This window comes from Electrona antarctica (assembly GCF_951216825.1).
Source record: "Electrona antarctica genome assembly, chromosome: 12".
Taxonomy (NCBI): domain Eukaryota; kingdom Metazoa; phylum Chordata; class Actinopteri; order Myctophiformes; family Myctophidae; genus Electrona; species Electrona antarctica.
In genome coordinates, this window is record NC_136793.1 from 3,899,959 (window position 1) to 3,915,371 (window position 15,413).

Here is a 15,413-nt window from a genome sequence, read left to right on the forward strand (position 1 = left end):
AGGGAGTTCCAGGGGGTCCGGGGAGCCCCAGGGGTCCTTGAGGGAGTTCCAGGGGGTCCGGGGAGCCCCAGGGGTCCTTGAGGGAGTTCCAGGGGGTCCGGGGACCCCCAGGGGTCCTTGAGGGAGTTCCAGGGGGTCCTTGAGGGAGTTCCAGGGGGTCCGGGGAGCCCCAGGGGTCCTTGAGGGAGTTCCAGGGGGTCCTGAGGGAGTTCCAGGGGGTCCGGGGAGCCCCAGGGGTTCCTGAGGGAGTTCCAGGGGGTCCGGGGAGCCCCAGGGGTTCCTGAGGGAGTTCCAGGGGGTCCGGGGACCCCCAGGGGTCCTTGAGGGAGTTCCAGGGGGTCCGGGGACCCCCAGGGGTCCTTGAGGGAGTTCCAGGGGGTCCGGGGACCCCCAGGGGTCCTTGAGGGAGTTCCAGGGGGTCCGGGGAGCCCCAGGGGTCCTTGAGGGAGTTCCAGGGGGTCCGGGGAGCCCCAGGGGTTCCTGAGGGAGTTCCAGGGGGTCCGGGGAGCCCCAGGGGTTCCTGAGGGAGTTCCAGGGGGTCCGGGGAGCCCCAGGGGTTCCTGAGGGAGTTCCAGGGGGTCCGGGGACCCCCAGGGGTCCTTGAGGGAGTTCCAGGGGGTCCGGGGACCCCCAGGGGTCCTTGAGGGAGTTCCAGGGGGTCCGGGGAGCCCCAGGGGTTCCTGAGGGAGTTCCAGGGGGTCCGGGGAGCCCCAGGGGTCCCTGAGGGAGTTCCAGGGGGTCCAGAGGAGGTCAGGGTAGTTTTGGGGAGGCCAGTGGAGGTCAAGGTAGAGTTTTGGGGAGGCCAGTGGAGGTCAGGGTAGAGTTTTGGGGAGGCCAGTGGAGGTCAAGGTAGAGTTTTGGGGAGGCCAGTGGAGGTCAGGGTAGAGTTTTGGGGAGGCCAGTGGAGCATCGATCTTAACACTTTGATTGCTACAAGATCTCGACAGGCCTATTTGGATGTTGCTACCGTTTAACATTGCACAAAGGCCTTGTTCGGGGGCCCACAGCAAAATGTTCTCTTATAGCGAGAATCACACGCATACATCAAAAGAAAGCTGAACTTGTCCACTTCAATTTAAAAAATACATTTTGATTTTACCATGTTCCATTCTGGAGATATTGACCTTTTTGCAACACCTGCATTTGCCTGGAAGTGGTTATCTTGAACAGCGAGCAGAGTTATGGATGGTTTAAAGTCAGAGACATTGACAGGCAGATATAAAATTGAACCCAATAAATATCCTATACATCCTATACACCGAATGAAAGCCCTGAATGTGTACTTTTACGAGGAAAAGAGTAAACATTGATCCCATGTACAGTTAGACAGTAATTGGTTATTGAATGCAGCTTGTGCCCACCAGATAACTTCAGAGAAGACATGGACGTGAACTCCTCAATATTCACAAAATAAGGCCTATAGCGACATATAAATACTATATACCGTATGAAACAGAAGACTCTCTGCTTTCATAAGAAAAAAACTTCTACTGTAGTAATAATAAAAATCACACCCATGTGAAGTGAGTGGTGCAACTCTGTCCCATATTCTGTTCTCTGCTTATTCAATACAGCTCGCTATATACGGACTGAGGCAGAAAGTCATGTAAACCTTTTATTTACAGTTTGGTCTGTAAACTTCTACTGTAATAATAAAAATCACACCCCTGTGAAGTGAGCGGTGCAACTGTTCTCTACAGTTGCGTGCCTCAGTCCGTATATAGCGAGCTGTAGTGAATAAGTACAGAACAGTTGCAACGCTCACTTCACAGGGGTGTGATTTTTATTATTACAGTAGAAGTGTACAGACCAAACTGTAAATAAAAGGTTTACATGACTTTCTGCCTCAGTCCGTATATAGCGAGCTGTATTGAATAAGCAGAGAACAGAATATGGGACAGAGTTGCACCACTCACTTCACATGGGTGTGATTTTTATTATTACTACAGTAGAAGTTTTTTTCTTATGAAAGCAGAGAGTCTTCTGTTTCATACGGTATATAGTATTTATATGTCGCTATAGGCCTTATTTTGTGAATATTGAGTTCGGGTCCATGTCTTCTCTGCAGTTATATCTGGTGGGCGCAATGTGCATCCACCCAGTAACCAATTTATGACAGACTGTACATGGGATCAATGTTTACTCTTTTCCTCGTAAAAGTACACATTCAGGGCTTTCATTCGGTGTATAGGATGTATAGCATATTTATTGTGTTTATTGTTATTGGGCAGCAAAAGTCTTGATCGTACGGCTATAAAAAGTCCCATTCCACCGTTCGGTTCAGAACTATAGTATAACGGTGAGACGCGTTGTCATCATGAGCTGATTTTGTTTTTCAAGCTAGTATAGGGAACATGCCTGGGCATGCACGGTTTAGGACGCGGAAAAGTTCGTTATACATTACACCCGGGTCGATTACGTCCCCGACGCGTTAATTGCGGTCTTATCACTACAATTATAATGAATAAAAAAGCGTTACAATCACACGTCTGAGCGATCTCCGATTATGACGGCTCTGCATGGCGATACGTGATCCACCAACGGTAGACTGTCTGTTGTCATGGCGGCCCCTCTCGATACTGTAGTTTGTTTGTTAGTTCGTAGTATTGTAGGCTCGGGGATCGTTTGGTCGCTACAGTATGAAGAAGTAAACATGCAGACGTGTTGCAGACGTTGTGCAATTATCATCTGGTGCAGAATCTGCAGATCATGTGTTAGGCAGCGTAACAGCGTTCCGTTCATGTTTTTTTCCGAGACATGAGCCCCCATCTCGCAAGGCCCTCCTCCTGCAGGAGAAACAGGAGGGGAGGGGGGAATCGAGTATAAAAGCCAATAGGTGGAGGAAAGCCTGGTGAGGCGAGGTTAGGTGAAATTTGATTCTTTTCACACACAGACTGGGCGTATCCATTTTACACTGGTTTATACACGTAAAGCGGCCGGCCCTCCTGTTTTCAGGAGGGGAGGGTTTTTTTTTTTTTTGGTTTTTTTTCTGATCACGTGAGCGGGACTAAGCAGCAATGATAGGGCGATGGTTCTTCATTGTCCGGGTGGGTAAAAAGATGAATGAAAGTATGCTATAAAAAAGTGATTGAAACGTATTGATACGTGATTCGCACCCGACGTTTGATTAATTGATAACGTATTGATACGCGATTCGCGTCGGCTGTGTTAATCATTAAATCATTAATCAATGCAATGAGGAACCGACCCCAAGCCGTCAGGTTCGGCCAGAGATTTCAACCTTTGACCTTTGGGGAGGCCAGTGGGAGGTCAGGGTAGTTTTGGGGAGGCCAGAGGGAGGTCAGGGTAGAGTTTTGGGGAGGCCAGAGGGGGTCAGGGTAGAGTTTTGGGGAGGCCAGTGGGGGGTCCTCTGGGGGGGCCAGTGGAGGTCAGGGTAGAGTTTTGGGGAGGCCAGTGGGGGGTCCTAGGGGGGGCCAGTGGGGGGGTCCTCTGTGGGGGCCAGTGGGGGGTCCTCTGGGGGGGCCAGCCAGGGGCCTCTCAGGGTAGAGGTTTGGGGGGTCCTCTGGGGGGTCCTCTGGGGGGGCCAGCCAGGGGCCTCTCAGGGTACAGCCTCCTGTAGCGTCCCAGAGCCCAGACGGGGAAGACGTTGCGGTAGGAGGTGTAGCTGATGGCACAGCTCTTATTGAACACGCCCGAGATGTTCTCCTATGGACACAATATTAACACTATGAACCTCCTATGGACACAATATTAACACTATGAACCTCCTATGGACACAATATTAACATTATGAACCTCCTATGGACACAATATTAACACTATGAACCTCCTATGGACACAATATTAACATTATGAACCTCCTATGGACACAATATTAACACTATGAACCTCCTATGGACACAATATTAACATTATGAACCTCCTATGGACACAATATTAACACTATGAACCTCCTATGGACACAATATTAACATTATGAACCTCCTATGGACACAATATTAACACTATGAACCTCCTATGGACACAATATTAACATTATGAACCTCCTATGGACACAATATTAACACTATGAACCTCCTATGGACACAATATTAACACTATGAACCTCCTATGGACACAATATTAACATTATGAACCTCCTATGGACACAATATTAACACTATGAACCTCCTATGGACACAATATTAACACTATGAACCTCCTATGGACACAATATTAACACTATGAACCTCCTATGGACACAATATTAACATTATGAACCTCCTATGGACACAATATTAACACTATGAACCTCCTATGGACACAATATTAACACTATGAACCTCCTATGGACACAATATTAACACTATGAACCTCCTATGGACACAATATTAACATTATGAACCTCCTATGGACACAATATTAACACTATGAACCTCCTATGGACACAATATTAACATTATGAACCTCCTATGGACACAATCATATTAACATTATGAACCTCCTATGGACACAATATTAACATTATGAACCTCCTATGGACACAATAATATTAACATTATGAACCTCCTATGGACACAATATTAACATTATGAACCTCCTATGGACACAATATTAACACTATGAACCTCCTATGGACACAATATTAACATTATGAACCTCCTATGGACACAATATTAACACTATGAACCTCCTATGGACACAATATTAACACTATGAACCTCCTATGGACACAATATTAACATTATGAACCTCCTATGGACACAATATTAACATTATGAACCTCCTATGGACACAATATTAACATTATGAACCTCCTATGGACACAATATTAACACTATGAACCTCCTATGGACACAATATTAACATTATGAACCTCCTATGGACACAATATTAACATTATGAACCTCCTATGGACAAAATATTAACATTATTGACGTGTGTGTGGGTTTGTGTGTGTGTGTGTGTGTGTGTGTGTGTGTGTGTGCCCATACGACAGAGATATGAGTCCACACACCCCCATGTGGACATTGTGGTACTGCAGCTAAAACAGCTTCAGAAGCAAAAAATAAGGTGATTGAGGCTCAAACCATTAGAAATAAGTGTGAGGGACATAGACATTAGACAATATGACATTAAATATAAAAAAAATGTTTTAAAGTTAATGTTATGGCTGCTAGAAGAAAAAATCACACCTGTGTGAACTGAGTGGTGCAACTCCCCCTGCCTCTCTCTCTCTGTGTAATTAGCAGGCAACAGTGCAACACTATCTCTCTCTCTCTGTTTCTGGCACAACAGCGCCACTTTTGCCCCTACTGGTACTCATAGTCACATAGGTGAGGACGGACATTGCTGTTCCTTGGAGTGGTTGCACCATCAAACATAAGTGCTAACCCTAACCCATTGACATAGACAATATGACATTAAATATTAAAAAAAACGTTTAACACTTTTTGTTTAGTATTTCTTCTTTCTAATTATTTAATCTGCTCCAAAACATTGTGTTTGTCGTCATGATTTGTCACGACAAGAGTTGTCTCTGTCCGCAGCGTAAACGTCTTTAAATAAATACTTTTTGAAACGCCTATGAGAACCCCAACAATTATTATGTAATTGGCTGCCGACCCCCGTCTGAAAATATGTTGTTCGCTGTGAAAGAATATATATTCAAAGATTTGCGCCGCATTTTCACGATTTTTCAGAAATAGCAGATCTACAAGCTTGTAGATCTGCTATTTTCCAACAGCTAAAGTATAACATAAATGCTTAAATACATACTTTTTTTAACGTCTATGAGTCTATAGAGGGCGGGACTGAAAGGGGGCGGGACTGAAAGGGGGCGGGACTGAATGGGGCGGGACTGAAAGGGAGCGGGACTGTAAGGGGCGGGACTGAAATGGGGCGGGACTGAAAGGGGGCGGGACTGCCACGCTCTGCTGGGTAACTGCTTGTCAATCACTCACCTGTGGCCAATCCCCATTGGGTAACTGCTTGTCAATCAGCAGTTGCACCGCCCTCTCAATGGCCGCCGTGTCTGGATGTCTGAAAAACACACAATGTGACATGTGTCAATCAAATCAATTGTGACATGTGTCAATCAAATCAATTGTGACATGTGTCACTAAATGTGACTAAATTATTTTCGCTCCTATGCCACCAAAATGTGGAACGCCCTACCAACTGTCATTAAGACATGCGAATCCCTTGACTCCTTCAAAACCGCTCTCAAAGGGCACCTACTGATGGCTGCAATTCGAAACTGGCCCCCGTAAAATCTGATTCCCCCCCCCCCACCCCCCCCTTTTTTCCCCTCACTGTATATATTTCTTTTCCCTTTTTACCTCCTTTATGATGAATTCCTGTTCTGTCTATAGAAGTGTCTATTTGTACGTCTCTAAATGTTTTGATGATTTGAACATGGTGGACCCTATTGGAAACAAGTGTAATGCTTAATTGGGTCGTCCACTCACAGTTAACAGCCTTTGTATTGAGTTTGTGCTTGAAATGTACTGTAATTCTGCAAACTGTTAATAAATTCTTCAATCAATCAATCAAAGTAATGTGACATGTGTCAATCAAATCAATTGTGACATGTGTCAATCAAATTAATGTGACATGTGTCAATCAAATTAATGTGACATGTGTCAATCAAATGAACGTGACATGTGTCAATCAAAGTAATGCGACCAAGTACAGTGCTTTAGGACACAATGGGGCATTGGTCTTTCAGCGTTTTGCAGATGATCAAAGTACAGAATGGAAGCTTCACATGTCATTTATTAGGTATTAGTTGTATTAGGGTTAGGGTTAATGGAAGCTTCACATGATGTCATTTATTAGGTATTAGTTGTATTAGGGTTAGGGTTAATGGGAGCTTCACATGATGTCATTTATTAGGTATTAGTTGTAATAGGGTTAGGGTTAATGGAAGCTTCACATGATGTCATTTATTAGGTATTAGTTGTATTAGGGTTAGGGTTAATGGGAGCTTCACATGATGTCATTTATTAGGTATTAGTTGTAATAGGGTTAGGGTTAATGGAAGCTTCACATGATGTCATTGATTAGGTATTAGTTGTATTAGGGTTAGGGTTAATGGAAGCTTCACATGATGTCATTGATTAGGTATTAGTTGTAATAGGGTTAGGGTTAATGGAAGCTTCACATGATGTCATTGATTAGGTATTAGTTGTAATAGGGTTAGGGTTAATGGAAGCTTCACATGATATAGGTATTAGTTGTAATAGGGTTAGGGTTAATGGGAGCTTCACATGATGTCATTGATTAGGTATTAGTTGTAATAGGGTTAGGGTTAATGGGAGCTTCACATGATGTCATTGATTAGGTATTAGTTGTAATAGGGTTAGGGTTAATGGAAGCTTCACATGATGTCATTGATTAGGTATTAGTTGTAATAGGGTTAGGGTTAATGGAAGCTTCACATGATATAGGTATTAGTTGTAATAGGGTTAGGGTTAATGGGAGCTTCACATGATGTCATTGATTAGGTATTAGTTGTAATAGGGTTAGGGTTAATGGGAGCTTCACATGATGTCATTGATTAGGTATTAGTTGTAATAGGGTTAGGGTTAATGGAAGCTTCACATGATGTCATTGATTAGGTATTAGTTGTAATAGGGTTAGGGTTAATGGGAGCTTCACATGATGTCATTTATTAGGTATTAGTTGTATTAGGGTTAGGGTTAATGGGAGCTTCACATGATGTCATTTATTGAAATCAGAACACATTTGACTGTTTGCTAAATGGAGGAGTGGCATATCCTGACATTTAGGGCCTTTCTCTGCCCCCCCACCTCTCTCCCTGTGTTTTAGGATCCAAGATGGCCGCAGCACCAGGAGGGGGTGGGGCGGAGGTGAGCGGGCGGGGTCGACATATGACCTTACTGGGCTGCGTTCAAGACACTTGCCTTGTGTCTGACACCTGACTTGTGTCTGAACACAGCTTTGATGGATGTGTTCTGCCCCCCTCTCCCCCCATCAAACAAAATGTTTGGTCAAACCATATGGGGTTCCATTGGAAATGCATTGGAGCGGCCATTAAACACAGACGCAAGACAAACGCAATTTGTGAACGCAGCCCAGTAAGGCCACCCCCTCCTGGTGCTGTGGCCATCTTGGATCCTAAAACACACGGAGAGAGGTGGGGCAGAGAAAGGCCCTTAACAGATGAGTATTAATAATTAGTCTTGCAAGATGCTGTTTGGGTAATTTTCCACAAATACATAGCCTATGAAATGAAATGCAACAGATATGCCGGTGTCTGGGTATTGAAAACCTCAACGTATATATACCGTGCGACCACTTTGACTTGAGATTTACAATGCTAGCACTTTTCACAAACTGATGGAGTATATTATAGTACTTTGTGAGATGTATATTGAGATGGCAGGTGTATGACATTGAAAAGGACAAATCAAACATATGGGACTTTATTAGAACACAAAGAAATCGCTACAGCCTCAGTAATGGACCAGTGAAATGGGGGTATTTTATGATGCCTCTGATTGCATTGACAGCTGCAGTACAAAGTTGAAACGGACCAGAAGTGGGGGCGATGTCTCATTTGGGGGCGTGAAATTTGTAGTCCCTGTGTTTCTCTATCTCTAAGGGAGGTGAACTTCACACCCTATCTCTAAGGGAGGTGAACTTCTCACCCTATCTCTAAGGGAGGTGAACTTCTCACCCTATCTCTAAGGGAGGTGAACTTCTCACCCTATCTCTAAGGGAGATGAACTTCTCAGCCGATCTCTAATGAGATTAACTTCTCAGCCTATCTCTAAGGGAGATTAACTTCTCACCCTATCTCTAAGGGAGGTGAACTTCTCACCCTATCTCTAAGAGAGATGAACTTCTCACCCTATCTCTAAGGGAGATTCTCACCCTATCTCTAAGGGAGGTGAACTCACCCTATCTCTAAGGGAGGTGAACTTCTCATTGGTCGACGTGATGTCACATCATCCTCGCGTCCCATTGGTTCGACCCACGAGTGGTCGCTACTCGAGCTAGTAGGAAGTATATCCATATATGGTATGCAGTCATGTGACGACATGTTGCCCCGCCCCCTCCACAGGTCATGTGACGTCATGCCCCGCCCACTCAGTACTGGCTTGCTACTCGAGCTAACAGGCCTAGCATCCAGCTAGCAGGCCTAGGATCCAGATAGTAGGCCTAGAATCGAACTAACAGGCCTAGCATCCAGCTATAGCAGGCCTAGCATCCAGCTAGCAGGCCTAGCATCAAGCTAGCATCCAGCTAGCAGGCCTAGCATCCAGCTAGCATCCAGCTAGCAGCATTCAGCTAGCATCCAGCTAGCAGCATCCAGCTAGCATCCAGCTAGCAGCATCCAGCTAGGATCCAGCTAGCATCCAGCTAGCATCCAGCAATCATCCAGCAAGCAGCATCCAGCTAGCATCCAGATAGCAGCATCCAGCTAGCAGGCCTAGCATCCAGCTAGCATCCAGCTAGCAGGCCTAGCATCCAGCTAGCATCCAGCTAGCAGGCCTAGCATCCAGCTAGCATCCAGCTAGCAGGCCTTGCATCCAGCTAGCAGGCCTAGCATCCAGCTAGCAGGCCTAGCAGCATCCCACACTTTGTCAGGTCAATGACCCCCAAATCAACACTAATCAGCCTGCGGACCCCCATTTGAAAAGATATGCCAGGGACCCCCATTTGAAAAGATATGCCAGGGACCCCCATTTGAAAAGATATGCCAGGGACCCCCATTTGAAAAGATATGCCAGGGACCCCCATAAGAGAAGAAATTTAATGGCATTTCTATCTCTGGGACCCCCACTTTATATCGTAAAATATAGTGTACAAATGGAACCAAATGGACCCGTTGGGGTCCATTTGGTTCCATCTGTACACTCTCAGAGTTACAGACCATTTTTTTGGTCCTAAACTAGCTGGAGACCCCCTGGAACTCCCTCAAGGACCCCTGGGGGTCCCCGGACTCCTGGGGGGGTGGGGGGGGGGTCCCCGGACCCCACATTTACATATATGGTAATGCAGTCAACGTGACGACATTAACCCCGCCCCTCACGGGCGATAAAAGCGTGCGCTCGTGCCCACCTCCCCGCAGTAGCGTTTAATAGTGTGTTCAGGAAAATCTAATTAACTGTAAGAATATCTTTCTTACAAAAACAGAGGCTTAAAAACCAAAAAGCACAGCAGCGACCAAACCATCGCAGAAGAGGCTCTAACCAAAACCCGGAGAGATCAAAGAAGGGAAACATCAAAACCCGGAGAGATCAAAGAAGGAAACAGGATGTCAGAAGCGGTCGCTCCCAGCCCGACCGCCGCCTCCCCGGCCAAGGTCCAGATGGCGAAGCGCCACCGGCGGACGGGCCCGACGGTCAGCGAGCTCATCGTGGCCGCCGTCTCAGAGTCCCGCGAGCGGAAGGGCATGTCCCTGGCGGCACTGAAGAAGGCGCTGGCGGCCGGCGGCTACGACGTCAACCGCAACAAGGCGCGCGTCCGCATCGCCGTCAAGTCTCTGGTCAACAAGGGCTGGCTGCTGCAGACCAGGGGGAGGGGGGCGGCGGGGTCGTTCCGCGTCGACCGCAAGGCCCTGGCCAAGAGGAGCAGGCCCGCCAGGAGGAGGAGGCGCGGGGCCAAGAAGGCCAGGAAGGCCGTCGGAGGACGCCGGAGGAGGAGGAGGAGGCGCAGGGCGACGGTGGCCACAAGGAGGAGGGCTAGCGGGCCGGCCAAGAGGAGGACGAGGAGGAGGAGAGCAGCGGCGGCTCCCAAGAAGAGGAGGACGGTGAGGAGGAGGATGGTGAGGAAGAGGAGGACGGTGAGGAAGAGGAGGACGCTGAGGAGGAGGTCGGCCTCCGGGAGGAGCAGGAGGAGGACCGTCAGGAGGACCGTGAGGAGGAGGAGGCGTTAGGGAGGTCTCCTGGAGGACCAATAGGAGGTCTGCTCCTCCTGCAGGACCAATAGGAGGTCTGCTCCTCCTGCCGGACCAATAGGAGGGCGGTTAGGGGACGCAGGCGTCAGGAGGTCCAACCTCCTTGTAGAGGACCAGGAGAAGGCTTAGAGAACATGGTAGCATGCTAACATGATGCTAACATGACGCTAACATGATGCTAACGGTGTAGACACTGAAACAATGGGTATCCATGCAAACATGATGCTAACATGATGCTAACGATGTAGACATTGAAACACTGGGTCTGTATACTAACATGATGCTAACATAATGCTGACATAATGCTAACGTGGTGCTAACGGTGTAGACAGTGAAATACTGGGTATCCATGCTAACATAATGCTAACATGATGCTAACATGTCGCTCTGGATTAAGAGCGTCTGCTAAATGCCTAAATTGTAAATTGTCTAACATCTAGGAGTTCTAGGAGCTAGGAGAACGGTGAGGAGACAGAGGGGTTAAGGGCCTTTCAAACGAGAAGCGAGGAACGCAGGCGTTGTTGCCTGGATCAACACAGGTCTCCTCCAGGTCTGTTGAAGAGGGTCTGAATCAACACAGGTCTCCTCCAGGTCTGTTGAAGAGGGTCTGGATCAACACAGGTCTCCTCCAGGTCTGTTGAAGAGGGCCTGGATCAACACAGGTCTCCTCCAGGTCTGTTGAAGAGGGCCTGGATCAACACAGGTCTCCTCCACGTCTGTTGAAGAGGGCCTGGATCAACACAGGTCTCCTCCACGTCTGTTGAAGAGGGTCTGGATCAACACAGGTCTCCTCCAGGTCTGTTGAAGAGGGCCTGGATCAACACAGGTCTCCTCCAGGTCTGTTGAAGAGGGTCTGGATCAACGACAGGTCTCCTCCAGGTCTGTTGAAGAGGGCCTGGATCAACACGGGTCTCCTCCAGGTCTGTTGAAGAGGGCCTGGATCAACACAGGTCTCCTCCAGGTCTGTTGAAGAGGGCCTGGATCAACACAGGTCTCCTCCAGGTCTGCTGAAGAGCGGCGCAACAACGCAAGCGTAAAAAAAAAGCTAAACAGAATCCAGGTCTGGTGAGTCGCGGGGGGCGTGTGCACGTAACGAGCACGCGTGCAACAAATTCACGGGACCGCGCTCACGTAAATACGCTTGCGTTGTCGCACCGCGACTGCTCCCCAGTGCTCCGAGCAAAAATGCAGGTCTCACTGAAAATGAACTATAGGCGCGTTTTATCGCTCCCCGTTTGCAAGGCCCGTTAGACCTCCGTACCAGATATACTCCCTATAGGAACATAGATAATATAAAAACAGATATAATCCCTTTAGGAACAGACATATTATAAAAACAGGAACATAGATATTATAAAAACAGATGCCTGACTGGGCGCTGCAGTTCATTGGAGCGACGCCTCTCCCAATGAAGGCAGGAAGTCGAGCGGAAGTGCAGTGCTGAAGTAAAGGCTTTTTTTTTTAACAAATCTTTATAACAGTCATGACAATACAATACAATACAAACAAACAACAGTTATTAATACAACATCAGAGCCAGGGGGGATTAGATTACTAACAGAAAACATTACAGAGTGAACACAAAGCAACAGTTCTCCTAACAGAAAACATTACAGAGTGAACACAAAACAACAGTTCTCCTAACAGAAAACATTACAGAGTGAACACAAAACAACAGTTCTCCTAACAGAAAACATTACAGAGTGAACACAAAACAACAGTTCTCCTAACAGAAAACATTACAGAGTGAACACAAAACAACAGTTCTCTCAGCTTTCTTATTCAGAAGTGCTGAAGGCGTGGCTGCGTCGCTGCCCAAGTGACGTCACTCATGCGACTCCTCCATCGTCTTTCGCTGTCACTCAAGTGACTACTGGCCAATCACAGCACGTCTTGTCCGGGACCTATGTTACGCACGCAGGAAGCTGCTCATTACATCGAAGGCAAAACGCTTTTCAAGGAATGTCGGGAGAATTGTGCTTTCAACCTTGACACGCCTCAGAGCCGGAAAGGGCGTCTACGTGTATATGGATATGGTTAGGAAGTCCTCCTAGGACAATACATGGGCAACTGGGGGCCCCCCAGGGGCCACATGAGGCCCCCACCATCACTTAATGTGGCCCTCAGGTTAATATCAACTGGGGGCCCCCAGGGGCCACATGTGGCCCCCACCTTCACTTAATGTGGCCCTCAGGTTAATATCAACTGGCGCCCCCCAGGGGCCATATGCGGCCCCCACCTTCACTTAATGTGGCCCTCAGGTTAATATCAACTGGTGGCCCCCAGGGGCCATATGCGGCCCCCTCCTTCACTTAATGAGGCCCTCAGGTTAATATCTTGCTTAATAGCTTCAGAGTAAAAGCGGCCATGTCTTTCCGGAACCCCAGAGCTCCTATTTTGAAGGAATCCCGGCACGGATTGTGTTAATGTGCACGGAGGACCGAGATGACTGGAGACGCCATGGAGGGCTCGACCAATAGGAGGTCTGCTCCTCCCCCTAGGAGGACCAATAGGAGGTCTGCTCCTCCCCCTAGGAGGACCAATAGGAGGACCAATAGGAGACCTGTGAGGAAGACCAGGAGAAGGAGGAGCAGAGGTCTTGTGTTGGTGGACATTTTGGTCAACATTCCATTTTTGCCACGGACACACAGAAATGAGAGGTGGGAGGTGAAGGTCCATTCATTCATACATTGGGAGGTGAAGGTTCATTCATTCATACATTGGGAGGTGAAGATTCATTCATGCATACATTGGGAGGTGAAGGTTCATTCATACATACATTGGGAGGTGAAGGTCCATTCATTCATACATTGGGAGGTGAAGGTTCATTCATTCATACATTGGGAGGTGAAGGTTCATTCATGCATACATTGGGAGGTGAAGGTTCATTCATTCATACATTGGGAGGTGAAGGTTCATTCATGCATACATTGGGAGGTGAAGGTTCATTCATTCATACATTGGGAGGTGAAGGTTCATTCATTCATACATTGGGAGGTGAAGGTTCATTCATTCATACATTGGGAGGTGAAGGTCCATTCATTCATACATTGGGAGGTGAATGTCCATTCATTCATACATTGGGAGGTGAAGGTTCATTCATTCATACATTGGGAGGTGAAGGTTACATTGGGAGGTGAAGGTTCATTCATTCATACATTGGGAGGTGACGGTTCATTCATGCATACATTGGGAGGTGAAGGTTCATTCATTCATACATTGGGAGGTGAAGGTTCATTCATGCATACATTGGGAGGTGACGGTTCATTCATGCATACATTGGGAGGTGAAGGTTCATTCATTCATACATTGGGAGGTGACGGTTCATTCATGCATACATTGGGAGGTGAAGGTTCATTCATTCATACATTGGGAGGTGAAGGTTCATTCATGCATACATTGGGAGGTGAAGGTTCATTCATTCATACACTGGGAGGTGAAGGTTCATTCATTCATACATTGGGAGGTGAAGGTCCATTCATTCATACATTGGGAGGTGAAGGTTCATTCATTCATACATTGGGAGGTGAAGGTTCATTCATTCATACATTGGGAGGTGAAGGTTCATTCATTCATACATTGGGAGGTGAAGGTTCATTCATTCATACATTGGGAGGTGAAGGTCCATTCATTCATACATTGAGAGGTGAAGGTTCATTCATTCATACATTGGGAGGTGAAGGTCCATTCATTCATACATTGGGAGGTGAAGGTTACATTGGGAGGTGAAGGTTCATTCATTCATACATTGGGAGGTGAAGGTTACATTGGGAGGTGAAGGTTCATTCATTCATACATTGGGAGGTGAAGGTTCATTCATGCATACATTGGGAGGTGAAGGTTCATTCATTCATACATTGGGAGGTGAAGGTCCATTCATTCATACATTGGGAGGTGAAGGTTACATTGGGAGGTGAAGGTTCATTCATTCATACATTGGGAGGTGAAGGTTACATTGGGAGGTGAAGGTTCATTCATTCATACATTGGGAGGTGAAGGTTACATTGGGAGGTGAAGGTTCATTCATTCATACATTGGGAGGTGAAGGTTCATTCATGCATACATTGGGAGGTGAAGGTTCATTCATTCATACATTGGGAGGTGAAGGTTCATTCATTCATACATTGGGAGGTGAAGGTTCATTCATGCATACATTGGGAGGTGAAGTGGTGAACAGTCAACGCCAGCGTCCTCACTTCCCACATTCACACACCAACGGTGGCGAGCTCACACCGACCGACTCATTGGAGGCAGTGTAGGGTTCAGTGTCTTGCTCAAGGACACTTCGACATGTGGACAGGAGGAGCCGGGATTTGAACCGCCGACCCAAGGATCATTGGAGGACCTGCTCTACCTCTTGAGCCACAGCCGCCAAATAATAATTATGACCAGAAACACATGAATGACCATAAAACGGGTCTGTAACTCTGAGAGTGACCATTTGAACACTCCAGGTCGCGTTACGACTTCATGAAAGGGGATGTCAGGTCAAATTTCCGCTAGATTGAAACGAACGGAGAAATGACGTCAGACTTCCGCTAAA

The 15,413-nt window shown here is 47.0% G+C and overlaps 1 protein-coding gene across 1 annotated transcript in view; it reads right to left on the minus strand.

Moving 5' to 3' along the window:
* Window positions 1-3,430: 3,430 nt before the first annotated feature.
* lss (lanosterol synthase (2,3-oxidosqualene-lanosterol cyclase)) overlaps window positions 3,431-15,413 on the minus strand; it is a 77,606-nt gene continuing 65,623 nt past the window's right edge. The window contains exons 21-22 of the mRNA XM_079515637.1: window positions 5,904-5,982; window positions 3,431-3,666 (exon numbers count right to left, since the gene is read on the minus strand). Coding sequence (XP_079371763.1) covers window positions 3,499-3,666; window positions 5,904-5,982 — 247 coding nt within the window. The 3' untranslated portion in view covers window positions 3,431-3,498. The remainder of the gene's footprint in view (window positions 3,667-5,903; window positions 5,983-15,413) is intronic.